General features: G+C 39.7%; 1 protein-coding gene across 3 annotated transcripts; it reads right to left on the bottom strand.

Moving 5' to 3' along the window:
• On the bottom strand, window positions 1-24,113 carry LOC110493874 (charged multivesicular body protein 4b). 3 transcript variants are annotated; one of them, XM_090205050.1, is made up of 5 exons: window positions 23,776-24,113; window positions 4,997-5,174; window positions 2,368-2,482; window positions 1,705-1,834; window positions 1-1,386 (listed from the first exon to the last, which is right to left on the bottom strand). In XM_090205050.1, exons 1-5 carry the CDS (start codon window positions 23,873-23,875, stop codon window positions 1,331-1,333), a joined length of 579 nt encoding a protein of 192 aa, XP_090061176.1. In that variant the 5' UTR covers window positions 23,876-24,113; the 3' UTR covers window positions 1-1,330. The 3 variants fall into 3 exon arrangements, with proteins under 3 accessions (XP_090061176.1, XP_021424109.2, XP_090061178.1); XM_021568434.3 differs by lacking the exon at window positions 23,776-24,113 and adding an exon at window positions 14,753-15,148; XM_090205052.1 differs by lacking the exon at window positions 23,776-24,113 and adding an exon at window positions 14,059-14,682.
• Window positions 24,114-27,751: the final 3,638 nt, after the last annotated feature.

Raw genomic sequence — 27,751 nt, 5'->3', positions numbered from 1 at the left:
AACTTGGCAAAATGTTTAATTTAGGTGTTCCGTTAAAACAAGGGAAAGTTGTGATAGGCAGGGTAGGAAGACGGACCAAAGAAAAACAGGAACCAGATCGCAAGGGACAGCCCTGTGTACAAAAACACACAACCTATGGTATATCAGAGCATGTCAAACATAACATAATGCTGTCATACATTAGTTAATTTCCCCTTCTGAAGGTGGAATTTAGACAAAATTGACATTTAAAACATAGAAAATATGAAATCTGAAGCAGCATGTCAAATTACAAAATAGTGGGGTAAGTTGACAAACTCAGGAAAGCCATAAGTTAAATAAACCTCACTGCCTGTAATTTGGAGTCTGAATACAATCAATTTATTCTCGCTTCACACACACATCAAATTCCATTACTCTGAGAAGCCCAAACACCCTAATATATATATTTTTACCTCCTATATTGTTAATGTTTCTTAAATATGAAAATGAACAAACACTCACAGAGGCAGACATAATCTCACTCAGTCACTTCAGTTTGAACAGATACAGTATAGACAATGAGAAATGTCATTGTGTTTTCAAAATGTAAATAGTTGGTTAGGTTGTCACATCAAAGAAAGATAACCGTGTGAACCATCACCCAGAGAAGCATTTCAAGGAAACCTTGTGGAGTTGCCCTCATAGATATGTGCACGTTTGAAAGCCAGAGTATCTGGAAGAATATTCATGATATAGTTCAATAAATCCTGCCCAAATAAAATGTAAGACCAACACCAATAGCCCTAAAGATGGGAATCAAATTCTCCCCGCTGGACATCGCTATTAATAAATATAATGTACAATAGGTATATTTTAAGTGCATATTTTGATAAATGGATTAAATAACAGCGGATTGCCATGTGAACACATGACGCCAAGGGGATATTGTGCATCAACAACAAAAATGTATACAGGGTATTGTAATATCTTCCAACGTATTGTCGCACTACACATAAAACGGGTATGAGGTATTAGAAATTCTACATTGAAGCTTATTGTCAGTGTTGAGGAGTCATTTTTACACTTTCTTTTCAAAATATATTCTGTGCACTAAGAGAAGGGGGGTGGAAGGAGTGAAGCAATGCTTTACAGTAGAGAACGAGTTGGGGGACTTCAAGAACAGTTTGGTCGCTCCAGAGATTTGGAGTTTTCAGTGGTTGAAGGTACAACATGCCATTGTCCCTCTTTAGGAGGCTGAGCTTGACAGTAAGCGAAAGGTTGTCAAGTTTTTTTAAGTCTCCGTTTATTCAGACTTTTCCTATTCCTTTCTGAAACACATACCATAGAAGGTATGGAGTAAAAGCAGTGACTAGTTGGCGGCCCATGCCTCCAGATCCTTCATTTCGTCATCATCTTCCTCCTTTGCTGTAAGAATGAACCACATTCGATAAAATTAGTAAGATTTTTTTTTAATCGGCCTATAAAGATCGACAAAAAAACTTTCAGGTTTGAATAGAAGTCAGGTAGCGTTACACTGACTGGTGAAATACTGGTTGGAAACGGTAAAAACCTTATACTACTGGGAAGACTACGTTTACAGGTAGATGTTTTCAGAATAAAAAATGTGTGTGTGTGTAGACAGTATTTTATCATTTCAAATCAATTCCCGTCAGTGTACTTCAGAGACATGAGCTAGCATTAAAGCTGGCTAAGCTTTAGTGGCTAAGCCAATATATCCATTACCTGCTGGTCTTACAGGTAAGGATGTGGAGGGCACATTTGGCAGCGGTACATTATCTGTGCCAGTGATTTCCAGGAGATTTTTGTCTAGTTCCTCTTGTTCCAGTTCTTCCAATTCTGCTAAGAGATCATCCTACACAAAGAAAGAAAAAATAATTAAGGGTTAGACAGGTCTATAACGTCCAAATAAGATAAGGATACATTTCAAAACAACAACGACGAACACCTTTAGTCTGATTCGGTAAGGCAGTGGTTCCCAAAATTGGGGTGTCAGAAATGTTCAGTTGTTCAACTAACCCATGTCAGCTAACATTTTTAACCCATTATGTTTGGGTATCACATGATATCACATGAATACACATAAGCCATGGTAAAATGTGTAGAATTTCAGGAGCTTTAAAGCTGCAACATTTTCTTTCTGGCAACAAGAGCAGTGTGCAGTTTCTGTCATGGACAGAGCTTGTACCCATAGAAATAAACGTGGCACAGGTTGCTGAGGTCTCATGGGTCGCGAGGTGGAGGTTTGGGACTAAGCCAATAAATGACAATATCCATCCAGACCATTGCCAACTAGGAAATGTGTGGTGTGACCAGACCTTCTCAAATGGGGATGTTGAAAAAGTTTGGGAAGCACTGCGGTAAAGGAAACATCCTAGCTCAGCTTACCTCATCAAATTCCTCTCCGAACCCTACAGGTTTAGAGATAGCGTCAGAGATTTCTTGAGCCAGCTCCTGCTGCTCTGTGATGTCCTGCATTAAGTCATCCACTTTGTCTATGTCCCTATGGGCAAAAACACAAAAGACCATTTAATAATTCATAGCAAATTCAGGAAAGAATAATAGTGACATTTTGAACGTTTTTCTGGCAGAAGCCATTTTATGATATTACTACACCATAAGGTGAAATTATGCGATTTCCAAACATTTACATTGAGAGGATGTAGGATAGAGATATGGAAAATCAACCTCACTGCAGATATTTATGGAAGTTACTTTGCATTCTGAATAATGAAGCATGTATAATAAAGTGTGAAAATGCGTAACAGAGTGTACAAAACATTATGAACACCTTCCTAATATTGAGTGGCACTCCTTTTTGCCCTCAGAACAGCCTCAATTTTTTTTGGACTCTACAAGGTGTCGAAAGAGTTCCACAGGGATGCTGGCCCATGTTGACTCCAATGCTTGGCTGGAAGTCCATTCGGTGGTGGACTATTCTTGATACGGGAAACTATTGAGTGTGAAAAACCCAGCCACGTTAGGGTTCTTGACACACTCAAACAGCACTTAAATCCTTTGTTTTGCCCATTCACACCCCGAATGGCACACATTTAAGCCATGTCTCAAGGCTTAAAAATTCTTCTTTATGTCTCTCTTGACTAAGCCCCATCAATGCCGGGCGGGTTCTACTAAGCGATATGGAATTGTTTTAAGAAGGTCATACCAAGGATCATTTAGCTATTTGATTTAGAATTGTAAAAAAATATATAAAACAATGATTTGATAAATTACATTAGGCCTTACTATTTTAATCCATTCTTTTTTTTTTTTACTGGTACCGGGGGAACTTCAGACGAGTCTTGTGAGGCGTCCTACAGCAAAACAACCGGCATGTTTGTGAGAGTCGCATCTTTCATATTAGTGTGCAGCCCAAACTGTTCGGACGCTACAGACAGAAGTTGGCAGATCAGCTGTATCGACTTCAGAAGAGTCCCAACATGCTTGTGAGGGTTGTAGAGCAAAAGGAACACCATGGTGTTTGTGAGAGTCTCATCTTTCCATAGAGGGGTCATAATAGTTTATAGGTCAAACGTTTGAACACCACATATGATTTTGTGAGAAGACCAATTTTCGGGATGTCTCATGGTCTGACAAACACCGCTCTAGCTCTGGCACGTTTCACCGCAGATGCGGAAGTGCGACATCGGCGGATGTGGGGTGGATTGAGACGCAGCCAATGCAAAAAAACAAATATCTTTAGCTTAAACTGACAGAATGATTTGATTTTGATTATGCTAATTAGATTTCCGCGGCGGAAATCGACTCTAGGGGTTTAACCTGTCTCCTCCACTTCATCTACACTGATTGAAGTGGATTTAACAGGTGCCATCAATAAGGGATCATTGCATTCACCTGGTCAGTCTGTCATGGAAAGAGCAGTTGCTCCTAATGTTTTGCACACTCAATATGTACCATTGACTTGCATTGGAATTGTGACACAAATTATAAAAAATTTGCATTTGAAACAATGGCCAGATAAACAAAACCAAAGCATTGGTTACTTTCATACCTGGTCCATAGACTGCTCACAGGGTAATTAAGTCCATATGTAATTTTGTCATTTGGGTGAAGAAAATACTCCAAGCCGCAGCTCCATACTACTTGTCAAACAGAGAACTGATACTATATACTCGTTGTTAGGGTGGGATTGGTTTGGGGGGGGGGGTCCGTCGATGGCTTTTTACCACTTCTTTGGACTCCTTGTCTCACTCATTAGCTAGGTTTCTGCAAAATTAAAATATGAAAATTTTCCCACTAGTGATGTGTTTCCATCAAATTGACTTGTTGCAGATAAAAGGCTGTGTATGAGGACGTTGCACACGTAAAAAATACTTTAACGGTTAAAGTTAAATGGGTTTCATTGCATATTCAAGGTTTAGTCACACACACAAAAAATCCTAGACAAACGTGAAGTAGAACATTAATGTTGGCCTAGGTCAGAGGCACCTCAGAGGTGTGTGTGTGTGCGCGCCAAGGTTATTATAGTTATGTTTAAATTAGTTTTTTATTTCTATTAAAAATTCTGTTAAGTTTCAGTAAGTTTTCAAGCCTGATTTAATAGTTTGTATTTAGTTTGAGTTTTTATTACATTTCTATTGTATGCTTGTACTATTTTGTTTTTAGTTTTAGAGTTAGGGAAAGAAATTAGCAGATTTCTTCCCTGTTAGCTAGTGATAGCTGGTGATAGTGATGCAGAAGCTAAGCCTATCTCCTGGCAGCATTTACCCGCCAGATTCAGAAGCTTGCAAACCCTATTAGAAAAAAAAGCTTGAAAACCACATTTGATTTTGGCCAAAAGTTTACAGAAAAAAAATCTACAGCTGAACATAATCCATGATGGTTTAAATTTAATTTAGTTTGAGTCAAAGTTAAGTTTCAGTATAGTTTTAGTTTTTCAAAACGGGTTTGTAAATGATTTCCTTTCAGGTTACGAAAGTTTTTTTCAGTTTATTATTATTATAATAATAATAATAATAATAATAATAATAATAATAAAAGTGACGGTGGCCCTTACATGTTTTCATGGGCTGCCTTCATGGCCTTGGCGGCAAAGCCCATGTTCTTCAGCACTTCGGTGTTGGTGTTGGCGTTCTCTAGCGCCTCCCTCTGGAACTCAATGGTGGACAGCGTGCCGTCGATCTGGCCCAACTGTTGCTCGTACCGCTTTTTCCGTTTCAAGGCCTGCAGAGCAGCTGGATGCAAGAGGAGAGGAAGGAGAAGCGACTGTGAGAGGTTGTGGGATGGGAATACTAATGGAGCAGAAAAGCCCTAAAGCACTGCAAGAGGAAATAGAAAATCTAACATTGTTGTTCAACTGATTCGTTTCTTTGGTTGGTTTTGGCTAAGTCAGTATTCACTGGGTGACCATGTATAAGCTTATAATAAGAAAGCTTACACAAGTTTACAATATGTACTTAATTGAGGTGAGACAGGCTGAAGTATCTTCGATGTGATAAGATGGTTTTACTTTGTAGCTTGTAGATTTCTGCATCACATCTTATTTGATTGAGCACATCTGTCACTCCAGACAATTTACATTTAAAAAATGCTGAAAGTACTTTTTGAAGACACCATTTTCCTGCAACATTTGTGACCAAAAATTATACAAAATATGTATTATGTCTTACTGTCCTGTGGCTTCAGCTTGCTTCTGTTTTTTGGGTTGAGCTAAGCTACTCCATAAACATAGGCTAGCTAGCATAATGACCTATTGACATGTCAGGGACATCACCTGATGTGCAAATATTTCCCCTGCTACTACAACTAAGGCAACCTGAAGGCACTACCACCAGCTTCACTACCACCCCATATAGTCCACTCGAGCATGTGGTTACCTATCATTTAGCCTCAGTTCCATGCTTCCTGCATGCATGTTAATGCGGACGAGACTTAGGAGAATGGTAACGCGAGACTACCAATCATTAAGCACTGAAAGAATCAACTCTATTGATTATCTGAACAGTCACATAGTTTGAAGGACTGCGTGAGCTAGACTGCATAACACCTCCATCAAAAGTTCCCTTAGAGAGAGAGAAGCAGAAACATGGAAATCGACCGTCCAAGATCGGTTACAGCTTAATCGCATTTCTAGAAGAAAACTGAGGTGTGTCTATTTCTATTGCTTTAATGTTGTTTTACTATCTGACAGAGCGTAGGCCTCTCTTTTACTGCACACAACCTAATCGTGTTATGTGTCAAGTCTAATCACCACTCCAATCATAGCTGCTCTACTATTACACCTCAACAATGTTTGGCCTGAGGGGAAAGGGTCCAAAGTTGCAATTGTGCCCCTTAAGTTGCACGCAGAGCGGCGGGCGGGTTGGCCCATTGATTTAATGAATCCTAGGCAGGGGGGCTCTGCGGTGCTCCTGTCTGTGGAAGCCACTCAGCTGAGGGCGGAGAAAATAGTACGGGTTTTGAGCCCGACAAAATACGCCTACATTGTGTAGAGACCAACGATCCCGTTTGTTGTCAGCTCGAATGTTGGTCATTAAAACATTGTTTGATTGGATGTCAAGATGAACTCCGCTCATTGGTCAACCATGCGCTGCAGCCGCTTAAGACTCCGCTAATTAAATCTTTAGGCCCTGTGCCAGAGGCGAACCGCACCGCTTGCAAAACTGCTTGCGTGTAGCCGCCCTCCTCCCATTGAAGTTTATGAGACCTTCGCCGTTTACTGCGGCCCATCTGTAAGCACCTATCTGGTTTATTCTCTATTATTGAAGCGGCGGCGCCGTCTTTGACCAAATCACAGTAGAAAATGTAGCCTGTGTGGTGATACCTCAGCACGTACATCCAACTTGCCCACACTAGCTAGCTAGCTGGCTAACTATCAGTTTACAGAGTCACGTTTAACAATAAAAATCATTGTTTTGTAATCTAAATTTTGATTCATAATTTATCTTGCATGTAAATTGGTTTTTATGCATGCTTATGGTGTTATAACGATTCACTTTTTGCATGTCGATAATGTTAATTTTGTCGTCGTGGTCACTGGCGGTAGTCGCTCATGCGTTAAACAATGATGTACATATAAACCCTGGATTTCGATTGCTATTTATGGCCAATGATAGGCTTTGAAACCACCGGTCATCAATATTGGCACTCCTGGGAAAGAGCAGTACTCTATCAGGATTCTAGAATAATTAAATGTTAAGGACAAAATTACATATTTAAAAGAATATGTGGGGACAGTAACATTAGTACTTGCTAAACATGATAATTGAAGGATTTATTTTTATTTTTATGTTAAACTCACATAATATAATTTTAAAGTATGCATTAAGGTGTATGTAATAGAATAAATGTGGCAATAACAAATGTAGACATTAATGAATGCATTTCTATAGCTTCCATGATGGTGGGGGAGTGTCAAGGTGGAGGCACTGTGGCTTCAAAACAGTGCCTCCTGTTTGTCATCTAGTGTAATATACCCTACATTTCAAAAGTTTGGGGTCACTTAGAAATGTCCTTGTTTGTGAAAGAAAAGCAATTTTTTGACCATTAAAATAACATAAAATGTATCAGAAATACAGTGTAGACATTGTTAATGTTGTAAATTACTATAATAGCTGGAAATGGGTGATTTTTTTATGGATTATCTACATAGGCGTACAGAGGCCCATTATCAGCAATCATCACTCCTGTGTTCCAAAGGCACGTTGTGTTAGCTAATCCAAGTTTATCATTTTAAAAGGCTAATTGATCATTAGAAAACCCTTTGCAATTATGTTAGCACAGCTGAAAACTGTTGTTCTGATTAAAGAAGCAATCAAACTGGCCTTCTTTAGACTAGTTGACCAGTCTCAATGTCAACAGTGAAGAGGCGACTCCGGGATGCTGGCCTTCTAAGCAGAGTTCCTCTGTCCAGTGTGTGTTCTTTTGCCCATCTTAATCTTTTATTTTTATATGCCAGATATGGCTTTTACTTCGCAACTCTGCCTAGAAGACCAGCATCCCGGAGTCGCCTCTTCACTGTTGACGTTGAGGCTGGTGTTTTAAGGGTACTATTTAATGAAGCTGCCAGTTGAGGACTTGTGGGGCGTATGTTTCTCAAACTAGACACGCTAATGTCCTTGTCCTCTTGCTCAGTTGTGCACCGTGGCCTCCCACTCCTCTTTCTATTCTGGTTAGAGCCAGTTTGCACTGTTCTGTGAAGGGAGTAGGGCAAGTGGAGGAAGGAAAATGGCATCCCTTGAGAAGTCAAGAACAGGATGTCAGGAGAAGTGCAGTATTATCATAAGGAGACGTACAGTGTATTCAGACCCCTTGACTTTACCCAATTTGTTACGTTACAGACTTTTTCTAAAATGGAAATAAAAATATATTTTTTAAATCAACACACAATACCCCATAATGACAAAGCAAACAGTTTTTTTTAATTTTTTTTTTATCTTTGCAAAATGTATTTAAAAAAACCTGAAATATCACATTTACCCTTTACTCAGTACTTTGTTGAAGCACCATTGGCAGCGATTACAGAGTCTTCTTGGGTTCTACAAGCTTGGCACATCTGAATGCCACAAGGACATTCAGAGACTTGTCTCCAAGCCACTCATGTTGTTTTGGCTGTGTGCTTAGGGTCGTTGTCCTGTTAGAAGAAAAAAAAAACAACCTTTGCCCCAGTTCTCATCAAGGATCTCTCTAATCTCTCCCCGTTCATCTTTCCCTCGGTCATGACTAGTCAACCAGTCCCTGCCACTGAAAAACATCCCCACAGCATGATCGTGCTACCACCAGGCTTCAAAGTAGGGATGGTACCAGGTTTCCTCCAGACGTGCCGCTTGGCATTCAGGCCAAAGAGTTCAATCTCGGTTTCATTAGACCAGAGAATCTTGTTTCCCATGGTTTGAGAGTCTTTAGGTGCCTTTGTAGCAAACTCCAAGTGATGTGCCTTTTACTAAGGAGTGGCTTCCATCTGGCCCCCTACCATAAAGGCCTGACTGGTGGAGTGCTGCAGAGATGGTTGTCCTTCTGGAAGGTTCTCTCATCTCCACAGAGAAACTCTGGAGCTCTGTCAGAGTGACCATCGGGTTCTTGGTCAACTCCCTGATCAAAGGCCCTTCTCCCTCGATTGCTCAGTTTGTCCAGGTGGCCGGCTCTAGGAAGAGTCATGGTGGTTCCAATTTTTTCCATTTAAAAATGGAGGCCATTTTGTTGGACCCTACTCGGAGCTCTAAGGACAATTCCTTCAACCTCATGGCTTGGTTTTTGCTCTGACATGCACTGTCCACTGTGGGACCTTTATGTAGACAGGTATGTTTCTTTCCAAATCATGTCCAATCAATTGAATTTACCACAGGTGGACTCCAATCAAGTTGTAGAATCACCTCAAGGATGATCAATGGAAACAGGATGCAGGGTCTGAAAACGTATGTCAATTTTTATTTTTTTTATTTTTTATTTCATACATTTGCAAAGATTTTTAAAAACCTGTTCTTGCTTTGTTATTATGGGGTGTTGCATGTAGATTAGGGAAAAAAATGTATTGAATCACTTTTGGAATAAGGCTGTAACATACTCTTGGAATATGGAGGAGGAATGGAGGGGGGAAAAAGGGAGGCAGAGGAGGTTGAAGAGAGGGAGGAAAAGGCTGTACTTCAAATCAGTTAAAATGGTGAAAAAAAGGGAGATGGTTTGTTAAAAGAAGAATAGTAGAAAGTGTAAGTAGAGTGAGCTGTACGCCGGATCGAAGACGGGAGGAGAAATGGAAGTGAGTGAGGGCAGAAGGTTTGGTGGTGAAGTTCTCGAAACACGAGTCTTGCACCGAGGGTCTGGATAAAGACGAGCCTGTGACATTTTTTTTTTTTTTTTTTAAATGTACCCTTGCCTTTTGGCTGATCCATTGCGGTTTCAGGGTGGGAAAAACAGAGTTGTTGTTGTGGAATCAGTGAAGGTAACCAATAGTGGTCTGGTGATAATTGTTTGTGTTTCTAGTGGTCAGAGGGAGCAGGCACATCACGTTAAACGAATGCGGATAAGAGATGTGAATTGTTTTGCTCTCAAGAAAAGGGTGCCATTGAAAATAGATTACTGGAGGTAGCGGTAAATGTGAAAGTTGACCAACTGAAGGGGAAAGTTTCCCGGTGTTTGTGATGCTCGTCGTTTGGTGCGATGCAGACGGGGTGGCATGAGTGGTGAAACAGAAGTCGTCTGTTCTTTTGAGTTTTGATGTTCTATAAGTTATCCTGTATGAGCTTTTGCTCCAAATATATTGCATTGTTACAGGTGTCAAGCTTATGTGCATGTGGCAGCAGTGTGTACGAGAGAGGTTCCTAGATGTGAGAAGTGTGCAGAAGGGCATGAGACAAAGGAATGTGTAGCATTGGGGAAAGTAATGGTAAGTGTTCATTTTAGGGGTGGAAAACACTGTACACTGCTGCTCATGCCCCCAGGTGATAATTATTTATAACAATGTCTCGACCCTTAGGTCTTCCTCAGGCATCCATATCCCTGGTGGGGGTGGAAGGTCCTATATGTAGGGGCAGTACACAGTGACATCACTTCCTGAACCAGGAGAAAAAAAGGAGGTTCACAATATTAACATTCAATGCATCAAAACATATGATCATAAACAAGGAACATGATCAATATTTACAGTAATATACATACATATACAATATTCAATTGGTAGGGTATTTGTTGAATATTAAAAAACAATCTCTATTGTGACATACAGCAGGTCAGCCACCAGAGGGAGACTCATCGAGGCCTGGTTACAGACGGAGTATACATCACGAGGCGATGGCTCCCTCTGCTGGACGTGCCAGGTTTAGACGGGCTCTCCGGCCAGGACTAATTGGGGCTGATTGTGGTTTGTGAGTAAATCAAGGGCTGATTGCTCACCAGCTGGACGGGTCCCATAAAGCTGCCAGAAGGGCAGCACACGGAAGAAGGGACTGGGGGAAGAAAGGTTATTCCCGTATAGTTGGGGACTGTTCCAGAGGTAAAAGGAGGGAGTTCAGTTTTGTGTACCCCACAGGATACAGCAAGACCCAGAGCCCAGAAGACGGTATACCGGAGAGGGTTTCATGGGGGAGACCTATTATTTTCTTTTGGTTTATTATTTAAATAAACACTCTTGAAACCGAGCTAATCCTACTCTGTCCATGTCTGATCTGTCTAAACGTTTTGACCAAACCCCCTGGTCTGCCACACTATATATACACACACTACCGGTCAAAGGTTTTAGAACACCTACTCATTCAAGGGTTTTTCTTTAAAAAAATTACAATTTTCTACATTGTAGAATAATAGTGAAGACATCAAAACAATGAAGTAACATATACAATCATGTAGTAACCACAGAGAAGGAAAAGCAGCCAACAAGTGCTCAGCATATGTGGTAACTCCTTCAAGACTGTTGGAAAAGCATTCCAGGTGAAGCTGGTTGAGAGAATGCCAAGAGTGAGCAAAGCCGTCATCAAGGCAAAGGGTGGCCATTTGAAGAATCTCAAATATAAAATATATTTAGATTTGTTTAACACCTTTTTGGTTAGTACATGATTCCATGTGTTGTTTCATAGTTTTGATGTCTTCACTATTATTCTACAGTGTAGAAAATTGTAAAAAGAAAAACACCACTTCAGCAGCATCTGGTCTCCTATCCAGGGACCTACCAGGTTCCCGAGCCTGTGTAGTAGAGGTCCACCGATTAATTAGGGCGATTCCAAGTTTTCATAACAAATCGGTAATCTGCATTTTTGGACGCCGATTACATTGCACTGCACGAGGAGACTGCGTGGCAGGCTGACCACCTGTTACGCGAGTGCAGCAAGGAGCCAAGGTAAGTTGCTAGCTAGCATTGAACTTATCTTAACATAATCACTAGCTAACTATACATGGTTGATGAAATTACTAGTTTAACTAGCTTGTCCTGCGTTGCAAATAATCAATGCGGTGCCTGTTAATTTATCATCGAATCACAGCCTACTTCACCAAATAGGTTGATTTAACAAGCGCATTCGCAAAAAAAGCACTATCATTGCACCAATGCACCTAACCATAAAACATCAATGCCTTTCTTAAAATCAAAACACAAGTATATATATTTTTTAAACCTGCATATTTAGTTAAAAGAAATTCATATTAGCAGGCAATGTTAACTAGGGAAATTGTGTCACTTCTCTGGCATTCTGTGTAAGTAGAGTCAGGGTATATGCAGCAGTTTGGGCCGCCTGGCTCATTGCAAACTGTGTGAAGACCATTTCTTCCTAACAAAGACCATAATTAATTTGCCAGAATTTTACATAATTATGACCTAACATTGAAGGTTGTGCAAAGTAACAGCAATATTTAGACTTATGGATGCCACCCGTTCGATAAAATACGTATTTCACTGAAAGAACAAACATTTTGTTTTCTAAATGATAGTTTCTGGATTTTACCATATTAATGACCTACAGCTCGCATTTCTGTGTTTGTTATATTATAATTAAGTCTATGATTTGATATAGCAGTCTGACTGAGCGGTGGTAGGCAGCAGCAGGCTCGTAAGCATTCATTCAAACAGCACTTTCCAATGCTTGAAGCACAGCGCTTTTTATGACTTCAGCGCTGTTTAAGCCTATCAACTGCTGCGATTAGGCTGGCAATACTATAGCGCCTATAAGAAAGTCCAATAGTCAAAGGTATATGAAATACAAATGGTATAGAGAGAAATAGTCCTATAATAACAACAACCTAAAACTTCTTAACTGGGAATATTGAAGACTCATGTTAAAAGGAACCACCAGCTTTCATAGGTTCTCATGTTCTAAGCAAGGAACTTAAAACGTTAGCTTTTAAACATGGCACATATTGCACTTTTACTTTCTTCTCCAACACTGATTTTGCATTATTTAAACAGTAGGTGGCGGCAACACACCTTGTAAGTTTAGTCTGCCAAATCAAATTTATTGGGCACATACACAAGGTTAGCAGATGTTAATGCGAGTGTAGGGAAATGCTTGTAACTAAATGCTGCATAGTTTCCTAAGGACTCGAAGCAAGGCGACCATCTCTATCTGCGCCATCATGTCAATAAACCACAAAGACGACAAGAGACAAGTGGGGGTACTCAGCGGCGTTCCACTGTCTGTTTGAAAAGTGCTTCAGAGTTGGTTCAGGGAATACTTTCCATGGCCAAATATTCCTTGTGTCTACCTCGACACTATGTTGTCAATTATTCTGAATTTTGATCGGGTTGTTAGAGTACATGATACATTTAGGTTTTAACTAAAGCAAACATTCCTCTCTGAAAGGCTTGCAGGAACAGCCACTTTCATGACAGGTTGTAGGCTTGTTTGTACAACAGTGTGTTACATATTCAGAATAGTTAAGGTAACAAGTCACTTAGGAAGAGGCACAAAGTCTTAGGACCATGTCGTCCATGACATGATGTACAACATCAGGGGCCATGAAATGGCTTCAGAGTAGGCTGGACAATAGAACGAGTCAAAATTCACCCAAGGATAAAAAAAAAATGGCAAAATAACATTGGCTAAACTGGAACACTGGCGCGAGCCCATAGCAAATGAATGGAATCTAATGTTCGCAGAGCCTGTTTTGTCTAAATGGCACCAACTTTTTTTTTTTTGCCTTTTTATTTAACCACTACAATCTGTTCCTAGGACAAAACTGAAAAAAAAGCACTTGTGTTGAAGGTAAACATCCGCACCTCTATGGTGCCAAGTGTGCTTATGTCTGCATAACGAGAAAGTAGGGGGAAAATTTAAAATGTTGACTAGTTCTGGTCTAGCGATCGATGACAGGAGAGTGCGCTGCCCAATCTTATGTAAATTAGGAAAAGGAGATTATCCGGATAAAAATGGTGTCCGACTTGAAAAAAAATCTAAATATACACATTGTGAGATATTTGGCAAATATACCAGCATGCCTCTTCATAGGAAAACAATGGGGGGAGCTCAGCGTTCCAATGGCAAAAGGTATTTTGGGGCTAGCATTTGATACATATGCTGCCCAGCCTTACATAATTAGAAAACTTAGATTATCATGATTAAAATAGTGTTCAGTTTGAAAAAAAAAAAATCTAAATAAAACACATTGCAAGATATTTGGCAAAATAGAGAGACATACCTATTTTCCCTATAGGAAACAAAAAGACGAATTCAGGGTTCCATGAGTCATTTTTTGTTGTTGTTTACATTTGAACGACCAGCAACGTGGGCAGGTCTCATTGCCAACAATAATAAAACAAGCAGTGTGACGTGACACAATAGGCTGGGAATAGAACCTAAGGAAGGCGAGTTAGTGCCACTGTACTCAATAGAACTAATAGGAGCTGGCATGGCGAAAAATACCCTTAAATAAGGCCTGTTTTTTCGTGATTACTTCAAAACTACGGCAAGCAGCGGCGGATGCAATTAAGTAGTTTTGTTTTAAATCAGAAAAAGGCATTGTGTCCAGCCTATTTAGATAAGTAACGTTAGCCTGCAAGTTTCACTGATAAGGGTATAGCTAGCTAGTACAGTAGGCTACATAGCTATATAACGTAGGCTAGCTAGCTACTAACCTATAAATAAAACAGCAATATTTTTACGGTATCAAATCAGTAAGATATTTAACCATCTGGCATATTGCTCAATAATTGGCAACCTACCATACTCGGCTAAATAGCTAGCTACAGGCTCACACACAGGCTTTAAGTTAGCAGCTAGCTTTAGCTCGAACTAACTCGCTAACTATCAACTTCCTTCTTCCTGTCAAGTTGTTGGCAAACAAGCGAGCCAGACAGCTAATACACTAAGAGCGCATCTCTGATAGGTCTCACCTCTTTTATTTTTTGTGCCATTCTTTTTCGCAGTGAGGAGGTCCTGGTCAATCTTTTTCTCCAGAAATTCCTGTTTCTTCGTCAACATTTCCTCTGTGTCTCGAAGTCGCTGAATCGCCTCCTGAGGGCTAGTCATTTTATCCCCTTTACCTCCAGTGCCAAATAACTTCCCGAACAAAGACATATTTGCGCTAAATAACAACAATGATTTATACTACAAGTGCAATGTTAGAAACTAGTCTCGTATCTTTTCACTCGCACAGCTGAACTGATGTTGTTGATATTTGTTCTTGATCTTTCTGACCAGGCCAGAGATAACTGTGTTAGAGAGAATTCCGATCTAGAAGCACGGTTTCGACTGCTCCTACAGTTTTGCTTTAGTACTGCAGTTTAATTGACGCCCGGCTCAGAACGACAAAATAGAAAGACAGACGGCCACATAGAGAAGTGGAGGGCAGTGAGTGTTGTGTCTTTTTTTATTTTTTTATTTTTTTTTATTGGAGAAAAATCAGTATACATATAAGAAGGATACAAACAGACAACGATAACATACGCTAGGGGGTATAAACAAATGACAGATTCTACAAAGACCTTAAAAGATGCTCACATATTTATTGTTTTAACAGCTTTCGTATTAGAATAATGTATAATGGTCTTAATGTGCTGCTCGAATTCCTTATAGAAAACCACGCTTTTTCTGATTATTATTATTCATTGCATCTGCCATGAAGCCCAGTTTCATAATACGTCCCAATATGTCCCAACTGCTTGCTTTTTGAAGTAATTGCAAAAAAAACAGGCCTTATTTTAGGGTAATATGCCAGCTCCTATTAGTTCAACAGAGCACATTATCACTTAAAGTAGAACTGACAGCATTTTAGCAACATGCAATCTTATTCAGATCTGATCATATACACCCCCAGGAAGAATGACGTTTTAAAAAACATTTGATGACAAGTGAGCACTTAGATATGGTCATTTTCACAAATTCTTAAAATGTTTGGTAATTACTTATACTGAGGCGTTTGTGAAAGTTCTATAGCAATTCAGAGTGGGAAAGCGGACATGCGTTTTGACAATTAAATGCAGTAAATAAAACTGAATAAGAACTTCTGTCTCATCCAGTCTACGCAGACAGGTGTTCCATAGCCAATCAGAGCTACAGTAGGACTTTATTTTCCACACAGGCCTGCCATCATTCACTTTGAACTGGATTGTGTGTTTACAGGCAGTTGCAACAGAGCGACTTTAGATCATTAGAACACATTAGCCAAAAAATACACCAGAATGGATTTCTGCAAATATGTCAATACCACTTGAGAGTCCTCTTACATTTGGGAACTTTACAGTCCTATTGATCAAACAACCATGAAAAGGTAGTCTCTCCCCGTCAGTTATGCACATCAACAACAAAAAGATCAACAACTAATGCTAGCCAGAGAAAGATGAGCTAAAATCTAACGAAGGAACATTAGATAAACCCTCTTAAACTTTTTTCAGTTAGTTGGCCGTCAAAATTGCACTGATAAACAATGAGGAATTGTAGCCGGCTCGTCCTTCTGCAGCTTGCCTGCTGAAGTTGGCTAGCTTGCTAGCTAGCTATTTCCAGACAAATGATAGAACGTCTCACTCTGACCATTTTACTCACCCTATCAGAGCTGGTTAGGCTATCTACAAGTTATTGTTTGTGACTAACTATTAATTTTGCTCTGGTATCAGTTGTTGATAAGCATACAATCAAACTTTACATGGTGTGGTGGTGGTTGGGTCACAGATGTTAGGTGATAGTGATGGAGAAGGAAGTGAAGTATAGGGCATAGCAATACAAATCAAGGGGGGAGTAGGTAAGAGAAAAAGAAAGTGGGAGAGAAAGGGAGTAGGGGTTTGAATGGGAGCGAGAGGTTTATGGAGGCGGTGATGAAGAAAAGGAAGTTTGAGGAAAGCAACATAGTTTCCAATGCCAGCATCAGTTCTGAGGTAGAGAGTGCCAAGGAAGGGCAAGACAAGTCTTGAGGGGAGCATGGAGGTGAGGAGGAGCATAAAGTGATTCTGAAGTTTAGGGAGGAAGGGGAGATGGGGCGATGAGTCCGATAAGGTTGACAGCTGTGATAAAAGAGTTGATCGGGGAAGTTGTCTATGGTAAAGTGTTAAGAGATGGGAGCTTTTTAGTGCTCTGTAAGGACATGGTGCAGAGGGAAAATCTCTGATTGAAGCAAATAGTGAAGTGAAAGGTGGTGTCGAGCAGCTGGACTGATCAAGCAGGGAAGTAGTAGATTAAAAGGGTGATAACAGGAGTGCCTGTGAGTGTTAGCACTAAAGAGGTAAGCAACAACTTAAGAGGAGGCGTTCTAGTTCATTTTCGAAGATTGCAAGCAACAAGGGATGTGATTAGGGTAGATAGCCAGGCTATTCTGTTACACATCAAGGACAGTGTACTGCCAAATAAAGTTATTATTAATATATGAGTTATTATGTGAGGGCTTATGGGGGGGCTCATGGTGTGGCATATGGTAGGTGCGATGCAAGGAAACAGGCAGTGGAGGTGCAATAAGTGAGAGTGGAGAGAAGGGTGTCATATGCTGAGGCAGTGAGGATGGTCCAGGTACAGGGAGATACAGGTTCAAGGTAGAGATGGGTAGGAGCATCTAGAACTGAGATTACAGGGCAGGTGGGCGGCGATATGGTATACATAGATAAGAGAAAGTTGTTGACATTCATAACAGGAGCTGTCAATAGCACTGCTAAAGTAGAGTCTAAAACAGAGAGGATTCAGCTAATAGTGAAAGCGGCTGGGAGACATCTGAGTATGAGAGGGTTGACATGGGAAGAGGTTCGAGATGACCTCAATCAGCCGAGGCTGGAGTCATGTATTACTGGATCTTAGTTATGGTGGTAATACTACAATGGAATGCTCGAAGCCTGTTGGCGAATGGGCATGAGTTCAAGCAGTTCATTGTGGATATGCCAGGATATGCCATGTGATGTGCATGCAGGAAACATGGCTCAAACCTACTTTGGAGTTTATCACACAGGGATATGTAGTGGTTTGTAGTGACAGAGATGGAGGGGGAGGGGGAGGTGCCACCTTCATAGAGCAAGGACTTCCTTACAAGATGCTAGGCAAAGGTATTGAACAGGAATATGTGGTGGTGGTGGTGTGGTTGAGAGGAGGGGTGCTAATACTGTACTCTATATCATCGACTGTATTCTTATGTAATACATGTATCACTAGCCACTTTAACTATGCCACTTTGTTTACATACTCATCTCATATGTATATACTGTACTCGATACCATCTACTGTATCTTGCCTATGCTGCTCTGTACCATCACTCATTCATATATCCTTATGTACATATTCTTTATCCCCTTACACTGTGTACAAGACAGTAGTCTTGGAATTGTTAGTTAGATTACTTGTTATTACTGCATTGTCGGAACTAGAAGCACAAGCATTTCAATACACTCGCATTAACATCTGCTAACCATGTGTATGTGACAAATAAAATTAGATTTGATTTGAATTTGATTTGATTTGATTTGATTTAGTGGTAGTGAACTACTATAATCCTTGTCAGACTTTGGACCTGGTTGCGCTGGAGAGAGTGGAGGGCAAGGATAGAAAATCTGATAGAATTGAAAGTTCTGGTGTGCCTGAATGATGGCCGAAGGACCAGGATTGATGTAGCCACAGGGAAAGAGTCTGCCTTGGACCTCCCTCTGGTATCTAATGCGATGGCAGGAATCTGTGAGTGGGAGGTATGGGAGGAGTCAACGTCATTACCCCATAGTATGCACAGTAGGCCAGAGGGAAGAGGCAGGTTGGTGTTTGGAAGGGCAAAGTGGGACCAATTTCAAGAGTTGAGTGAGCAGGCGATGGCTCAGGTGGAAATGAGAGAGGATGTGAATAGTATGAATAACTGTGAGAGAACAGCTTTAGTGGGGGCAGCTACCGTGGCTATACCTAAGAGTTCAGGGAGGAGGATGAGGAGGAGGAAATCAGTCCCATGGTGGATGGACATTTAAAGTACAGGGCATTTAAAGTACTGAAAAGGATGCATAACTTCCAACATCTGATTCAGTATAAACAGGCCCAGGATCTGATGAGGCGAACTATCTGTCATGCAAAGAGGTCATGTTTGCGTCGGCTCTGAGACACTATTGGAAGGGTGACACCTGTGGGAGTAGTGTGGGGGATGATTAACCTCTATGGGATCAGTGTCCCCCCTGCAGGACGGTTGAGCTAACGAAGGCTAATTTGATTAGCATGAGGTTGTAAGTAACAAAAAACATTTCCCAGGACATAGACATCTGAAATGGGCAGAAAGCTTAAATTCTTGTTAATCTAATGTCCAATTTACAGTAGCTATTACAGTTAAATAATATCATGCTATTATTTGAGGAGAGTGCACAATTATGGACTTGAAAAATGCATTAATAAACCAATTAAGCACATTTGGGCAGTCTTGATACAACATTTTGAACATATATGCAATGGTTCATTGGATCAGTCTAAAACTTTGCACATACACTGCTACCATCTAGTGGCCAAAATCTAAATTGTACCTGGGCTGGAATAATACATTATGGCCTTTCTCTTGCATTTCAAAGATGATGGTACAAAAAACAAACAAAAAAAATCATGTTTTTTTCTTTGTATTATCTTTTACCAGCTCTAATGTGTTATATTCTCCTACATTAATGTCACATTTCCACAAACTTTAGTGTTTCCTTTCAAATGGTATCAATAATATGCATATCCTTGCTTCAGGTCCTGAGCTACAGGCAGTTAGATTTGGGTATGTCATTTTAGGCGAAAATGGGAAAAAAGGGTCCGATCCTTAATTAAAAAAGGATGGCCTAAGTATATAACATGATTGGCACGACCGTAATAATCATCTTGAGGTGCCATAAGTGTAAGCCAACATAATTCATTATTTTACATTAGCTTGTTAATTTCACTGATATGGCTTAATTGATCATAGCCCAAGCTCATTATAGTTGCAAATACCATGCAGCTGCACCAGGGGAATTTAAAACAAACATATTTTTTTTGCAGGTCTTCTGTGTCTCCACATTTATGGAGGAACTAATTTACCATCAGGAAAATGTATCCCCATTCCCCATCCAAATACCTTCAACAATATAGCAACAAAAACTGACAAATACAGCTTTTTTTCTCCAATCTGGCAACCCTCATAAAATCCGACATAGCACTTGTATCCCAAAGTATTAAGTGAAAACAAGCATAGAAAACAGAATTGACATTGATAAAATAAAATAAAAAACGCAAGGCTACTATTATATTATAAGTATTTCGGGGACAACTTGGTTGATTAATAAATGTGGGACACTAAAAAGGCAGTGTAGAACATTATTGCCCAAAATGCATTGTTCCAATAACTTTCGAAATATTGTTCCAAAGTTTCCACCCCAAAAATGTATTTTCCTATGTATGAAGTCACACAAAAATGTGTCTTTTCCTATGGATTAAGTTGCACAAAATGTTTTGAAAATTCACACTAGTTAAGCCACACAAAAACATACAAAATCTGAAATACTTTTGTAAATATTTGCACAAATTGAGTGTGAGATTATGTTGGCCTTTAGGGCATCTTTGAACCCACAACACTTGCGCTGTGCTCTACCAACTGAACCACACAGAACGCAGGAGCTTGGTAGCAAGTTCTCAAAGTAGAGTATGAACAAATTCACTGTCCTTTCAACCAAATTCAAGCAGAAACTCACGCCCAACCTGAATGAACATGTATTTGCATATTGCTAGTTAAAACAAAAGACAGGAAAACACATCCAGATTATAACCTAATCAACTCAATTTAAATGTTAGGAGCACACCCTTGAGTCACTCCATCTTTGAACTATCTGCTGTCCGACGAATAGAATAACAGTTTCCCTGTGACAATAAATCCATAGCACTTACAGTACAATAAAATATATAAAAAGTATCTTTATGAACTCTTGAAACAATCCAAACATGACAATTGAATTCTCTTATTAGAGTTTGCCACAAATAAGGTATGTTTGAACCTTGTGATAGCCCCCAGATTGTCTGCCATCCAAACAATGTCATAAATCGTGATTGAGTCATCACGCTCGGCCTCGCATGCCAGCCAGTCGTTAGAATATCACCTCCTCTCATTCTTCCACTACAGTAGCCATTTATGGAAAACAAATGAAAAATCAAAGGGCCCACGCGGAGCACCGAAACCAATTATTATTTGTTACCCATACCTGTTAAGTCAATATCATTAATCACAATGGTTAGCCGATGCAAATTAGGAAAACATTCAAACATTATTAATAGGACTACATTTACCCTAATTGGGAACACATATGGCACATGGAGAAGTCAAAGATTCCTAGTCAGGCTATTATTTGTCAAATCCAGATTAAATATAGGCCTTCATCTGTATCACACCTGTAGGAAATAGTGGGCTAAATCAATGAGAAATATAGCTGAAATGTTCAGGCTTTGTCATGTCTCCGTTCACTCGCTTCTTATTTCACCCGATCACTTCATCACGTCTCGGTCTGATCTTTCAGATTACTGCTGCCTCCTGTTAACCTGCTACTATGATACATTAATAGGCGAGGAGGTTTGCTAGCAAGCTATCAATGTGCATAATATATAGCAAGTGAAGCGAGAATAGGGAAATACATTTGGAGGACAGGACTAGGACATAACATTCTGAGAACCATTTGTTTCATAGAGCAGGAGTTTTCAAACTTTTCTTGCCCAGGGACCACCATATGTTAGCAAAATAATTAATTTCACATATTGTCTTATCATCAAGTGAATAATAATGGCAAGTAGAAGTAATCAACATTTTAAAATGAATAGATTTTGTAGTGTAAAATCTAAGTCTATTAGCTACAAAGGTATCTTGGCGGCGTAGAAAAAAAGTTGCTAAAAAAATAAATAATTGAGCTGAGAGAAAATGTTGCAGTTTTAATACTAATTTTCTGCAATTCTATGCATTTTGTCATGTCTAATTCTATGTTCCTCTGCTCAAACTTCATAACAAAATCAATGGGCATGTGCGTTGAATGTCCGGTTTTTGGAATTTTAGATACTCCCTGACTATCTAGTTTTATTTAACCTTTTATTTAACCAGGTAAATCAATTAAGAACAAATTCTTATTTACAATGACAACCTAGCAAGAAGCAAAAGGCCTCAAGTGGGATAATTTTTTTGGTACTTTTGTACATCACGACAAACAATATCTGATTGTTAGTTGTCAAAGATGGTATTATTTAAAAGTATACAAGGGGTGGGTCTAATCCTGAATGCTGATTGGTTAAAACCGCATTCTAGCCGGCGTCTATTCCACAAATTGCCACCGGCTAAATCTATTTAGTCTGTTCCATCTGACTGCGCAATCCACTGTCTCATCAGCCCAGCCAGGCAATTTATAAACTTGATCTCCACTATAAAAAGCATCTACACATTATCTCACATTTCTTTTAGACTAGCATTTCGTTTTCAATAGCAGAGATTTGTATAAACCTTGCTGTCTGTCTCTCTGACATTTGCAACACTGTTTCAATATTCAAATTCGATCTCCTGCTGTTGAGTTGTCGAGTTGGGACGAGACAGACAGGCAGCGTTTCTCAGCCAGACAAAATTCTGAATCAGCTGGCATCATTTCTATGGATATATATATATATTTTATATTTTGAAAAAGGTCAAACAAAATGCAGCTAATTTGCAGTCTTTCCAGCTTCAATTTGAAGTGATTGTGTTACTGTAGCTGTGTTGTTGGCTAGCTACTCTGAACAACAGTGTCCTGACGAGTGAGCACATGTTCTATGCCATGCGAAATCGTGCCTCATTAGCTCATTGTTATGGATGTATTAAAAATAAATTTCACTAGAAAACAACTTAAACAAATGCAAATGCCGCTACTTTGCTGTTATTCTGGCTAGCTAGCAAGCAAGATATAAGAATATTGCCAGCCAGTACGGCAATGGAACATTTAGAACGAACGACTGGGTCGTGCCTATAGATGCAGAACAAAAAGACTGAACCACTTGGTCGTGTCCATAGATACAGAACAAATAGACTGAACGACTGGGTCGCGTTTACAGCAAGAGTTAGGAATGTTGCCAGCCAGTATGGCAATGGAACATTTAGAATGAAAATGTCCATAGATACAGAACTGAAAATTGCCACTTAGAAGGCCCACCTAACAATTTTATATACAGAAAAAAGAACTGTAATTTGTGCTATTTCCTCCATATTAAAAGGAATAGTTTGAGATTTTGGCATTGAAGCCATTTATGTACTTCCGCAGAGACAGATGAACAGGGACAGCAAGCATTCTAACTGTTCCTGTAGACTTCCAATCCTTGTGCTAACGCTAGTTAGCATTGGCTCATGAATCTACCTCTAACTGCCTTCATACTGGATGCAGAGACATAACAATGGTATCCACGGTGGTATTATTTTGCAGTTAGCAATATTCATAAAACAACATAATAATAATAATGATGATGATGATGAGAATAATAATAATAATACATTTGCGGACACCCTGCAGTACCATCCTGCAGTGTGGTGATCGTATGTTTTTTTTTGAATACACAACTTTCTGGGAATGGTGTAGGATATTTGCTTGGCTTTGGAACATTCTCAGCACATTTAAGGAACTTGACCAAAAAAAAACAATTTTCTTGGTGTTTCATTACTTTAATATTGAGGTGGTCCCTGTACAGGGACCGCTCAGCGGAAATTTCAGAGCGCCACCTATAGTACTTTACTTAGTACTCGTTAAATCTCAAACTTTCATAAAAATACACATGCAAGGTACTGAATTAAAGCTACACTCGTTGTGAATCTAGCCACCAAGTCAGATTTGTAAAATGCTTTTCGGCGAAAGCATGAGAAGCTATTATCTGATAGCATGCACCCCCCAAAATACCAGCACGACACGTAAACAACAGATTTTGCGGTAGCCGGCGCTACCCAAAACGCATAAATAAAATATAAAACATTCATTACCTTGGACGAGCTTCTTTGTTGGCACTCCTATATGTCCCATAAACATCACAATTGGGTCTTTTTCCCGATTAAATCCGTCATTGTATACCCAAAATGTCATTTGCTGAAGGCCAGTCTGATGCTGCAAAAAGTCAATTTACAAGACGCAACGTCACTTTTTAAAATTACAAAAGTCGCCTATAAACTTTTACAAATCACTTCAAACGACGTTTCTAAACCAACTTTAGGTATTAATAAACGTTAATGATGTATCAAATTGATCACGGGGCGATCTGTATTCGATAGCAGCAAGTCTGGAAAACATCGTCCATTTTTTCAGTTTCACAACATACTGTGGTGCGCCACAAGAAGGGAGGGGTCTATTCGTGTTGTAACCAAGGATAAATGATTCTGATATTGATAGCAATGGTGACATCGTGTGGAAGCTGTAGGCGTTTACAGGGGGTTCGCATATATATATATATATATTCTCTCGTCTTAAACAATTAATTGAATGGCGGACGAATATTTTTTGTTTTGTTTTTGGTAAACAGTTTTACCAGGGATTTTTACTCCTAAACACGTTCTGTTATAGCCACAGACCCGATTTAACCAGTTTTAGAAACTTCAGAGTGTTTTCTATCCACACATACTTATCATATGCATATACTATATTCCTGGCATGAGTAGCAGGACTTTGAAATGTTGCGCGATTTTTAACAAAAAGCTGCAAAAATTTGCATCATCCATAACAGGTTTTAACAGAACATTTCCTAAAAGTTCAAACATGGTTACATTTAGTTTACATTTTGGTAATGTTATGGGAATGTTCTCCAACTGGGTTGACATTGGGAATGTTCTCAAATAGTTCAGAGATGTTAAGAAACAAAGTTCTTCTGTGGGAATTTCAGTATTTCAGCAACACGTTTCCTAGAGGTTTCCTATTGGTTCTTTTTAAAGTCATGATTCTCAAATTGTTCAGAGAACATAACAAATAATGTTCTTTTGTGGGAATTTCAGTCCTTCAGCATAAAGTTTCCTACAGGTTTGCTCATGGTCAGGGTTGTAGTGCTGCCGGAGTGCAGGGGAGCAGCACTCCCTCACCTTTTTCAATTTGAGAATACATGGAGCTGGTAAAACTATTTCTGGAAACATTTATTCAGATAAATTCTAAATAAATTCTAGTTAATTATCACAAAAATTCCCCAAAAATTCCATGAAAAACGATAGAATGTCAAACCAAATAAATATGTAGAGCAGTGTAGAGGTAGGTAAATGGTGGTTTCTTCCCAGTCTTCTCTCTGGCAGTGGTGAGAATGATAAGAACTGTAGGCTATGTGTGTGCACTGCGAACGCTCGTCAGAGGTTTGACCCCTTTGGTTAATCAGAACATTGAAAAAAAAATCTTAATTCACGTGTGCCTTGATGTTCATAAAACTCCATGGACCCCCTCTTGCGCAGTGGAACCTAGAACGATACTGTATATATTGTAGTGACCCACACAGACAGCTGTGTGTTATGCTGTTAGTTGGTTGTGTTGTACTTACCAGTACCCAGTGTTCGCAGGGTCCGACATGCCATTGCAAGTTTAAGACCATGGAGCATTGCAAGTTCAAGACCATGTTTAGCCATTGTTCACTCTCTTACATCTGGTCTTCACAAGAGAATGTCATGGTTGTTTTATACGGGTATCTTTCATTTATTTGGCGTGGGCTACGGCCAACAGTAGCCTGTGTGGAGTTGGGCTAATAAACCGTGAATTCGTAAACTCAATTCAATTCTGGACAATTGTTCCTTTATGATCTAGCCAGGTCATTACAATATGATGGGATGTATGGACAGTATATGGATAGAATATGTAGTATATCTGAAGAATACGTAGGATAGAATACTATATGTACAGCAATAGTTAAATAGAATAGGCCTTGACGAGTATACATTATATACATATTAAGTGGGTAAAACATTATTAAAGTGACCTGTGGGGCATGCTCCCTCTGCTGTTTCCTGAAGTCTACGATCTGCTCCTTCGTTTTGTTGACGTTGAAGGAGAGGTTATTTTTCTGGCACCACACTGCCAGGTCTCTGACTTCCTCCCTATAGGCTGTCTCGTCAGCGGTCAGGCCAACCACCGTTGTCTCTGTGAAAACGTAATGATGGTGTTGGAGTCGTGCACGGCCATGCAAGTCGTGGAAGAAACCAAGCACACACCCACGTGAGGCCCCGTGTTTATGGGTCAGTGTTTGAACCATTTAATTTGTCTGAAAAGACAAACTCTGCCTACCCGGTAGACTGGGAGATCTGTGGTTAAATTAAGTGTGCCTACTGCGCTGGCCAATCAGATAGCTCATATAACCGTGCCTACCTACAGCTTCCACGACCCATGACACAGAAAAGTTTCATACTAGCCTACTTGAGATTTCATAACTTTTAAAAACATGAGAGAATGTCAAAGAATACAGCAAAGAGCTGATGTTTTTATGAGTGAGTTCATGTCTAAGTTTAATTTAACACCGTCAACACTGTTTTTTATTCAACACTTTTACAAAACATAAAATGTGCTTCTCTTTACTTCCACTCGCGCTGCAGCTGCAATGAATGAGTAGCCAAGTGTATCAATAGACCAGCGTTTTGATTATTATTAGCAGCTCATGGTGTCTACTTTAATATCGAGGAGTATTTCACTTTCTATGGTTATCGGAACAACATAAATTTGTGCCTGAAGGGAAGGTGGAAGAATGTATCCCCTCTTTCTGGTCTCACCGGAAGAAAGAAAGGAAGGAAAGAGCAGGGACCGTAAGAGGCAGACCCTCTGCTGCTCTCTCCCTCCCTCCACTGAGACTTTAATGCCAAGTTAAAAACAACTCGGAACTCGGAACAGAAATCTTGGACTCCCGACTTCAGTGCATTCAAGACAACTGGGAACTGAAAAAAAAACAAGATCCGACTGGGAAAATCATTTTGAATGGTCATCCAATTCGGAAACTGGCACCTTTCTAGAGCTCCGACTTTCTGACCTGAACGTCACTGAGTTCCCAATTGTCTTGACAGCACCATGACCATCAGATGCAGGTACCATCAGCCAAGTAAAATGAAAAAAACAAATTATTTCAATTTATCCTTTGCTGTGACTCGCAAGTGCTACACCAACTGATCTGTTATCAATGATTGAGTTTTGAAATGTATGCTCTGAGAAGAACAATATTGGCAGGCCAGTCATTTAACCAATATGATGTGATAATGTATCATTCCTACAGAACTGTTTTTATTAGTTTCATGTTACATTTTTTAAGTATTTTTTTTTTTTATCTTAGTGGTATATCTTGGCTTGCTTTTTGACTGCCAAAGTGATCTTGACTCAGAAAAGGTTGGTGACCAATGATGTAGATGAAAGGGGTAGACAGGTTTAAGAAGGATTTTTAAGCCTTGAGACAATTGAGACATGGATTGTGTAAAAAGATTACGTGCCTTTGAACAGTGTATGATAGTAGGTGCTTTGCACACAGGTTTGTGTCAAGAACGACAACGTTGCTGGGTTTTTCACACTCAACAGTTTCCCGTGTGTATCAAGAATGGTCCACCACCCATTGGACATCCAGCCAACTTGACACAACTGTGGGAAGTATTGGAGTCAACATGGTTCAGCATCCCTGTGGAAAGCTTTTGATACCTTGTAGAGTCTATGACCTGACGAATTGAGGCTGATCTGGGGGCAAAAGGGGGAGGGCTGCAAATGTATATTTTGCATTTGTGAAATTATTTTTATGTGATAGGAAAGTAAAGGGCTTTATGTTACTAGAACCATTCACGGTTAGATGGATTATTTGGCTGTTTTGGCTGCCAGAGACATTCTACCTCTGAAAATAACATATAAGGTCCTTGGACCTTTAGGAGTAACAGGCTCCTTAAATGTACATCAAATTCTGTTTTATATTTTGCGCATCAGGTTTTGTACCCAAGTTGTTATTTTCTTGATGCCATTGGTTTTGGAATTAAA

This window comes from Oncorhynchus mykiss, chromosome 17 (assembly GCF_057628025.1).
Source record: "Oncorhynchus mykiss isolate SJ-2025 chromosome 17, ASM5762802v1, whole genome shotgun sequence".
In the NCBI taxonomy this organism is placed as follows: Eukaryota; Metazoa; Chordata; class Actinopteri; order Salmoniformes; family Salmonidae; genus Oncorhynchus; species Oncorhynchus mykiss.
This window is presented reverse-complemented; position numbering and strand designations above follow the sequence as displayed.

Bases quoted from the DNA above. Each gene is read 5' to 3' on its own strand.
- LOC110493874 (XM_021568434.3), bottom strand. From the start codon at position 14,936: ATGTCTTTGTTCGGGAAGTTATTTGGCACTGGAGGTAAAGGGGATAAA. The intron at 1,835-2,367 runs GTAAGCTGAGCT...TTCTTTGTGTAG, and splicing joins TCGGAGAGGAATTTGATGAG to GATGATCTCTTAGCAGAATT. The intron at 1,387-1,704 runs GTAATGGATATA...TCATTCTTACAG, and splicing joins CTTACCTGTAAGACCAGCAG to CAAAGGAGGAAGATGATGAC.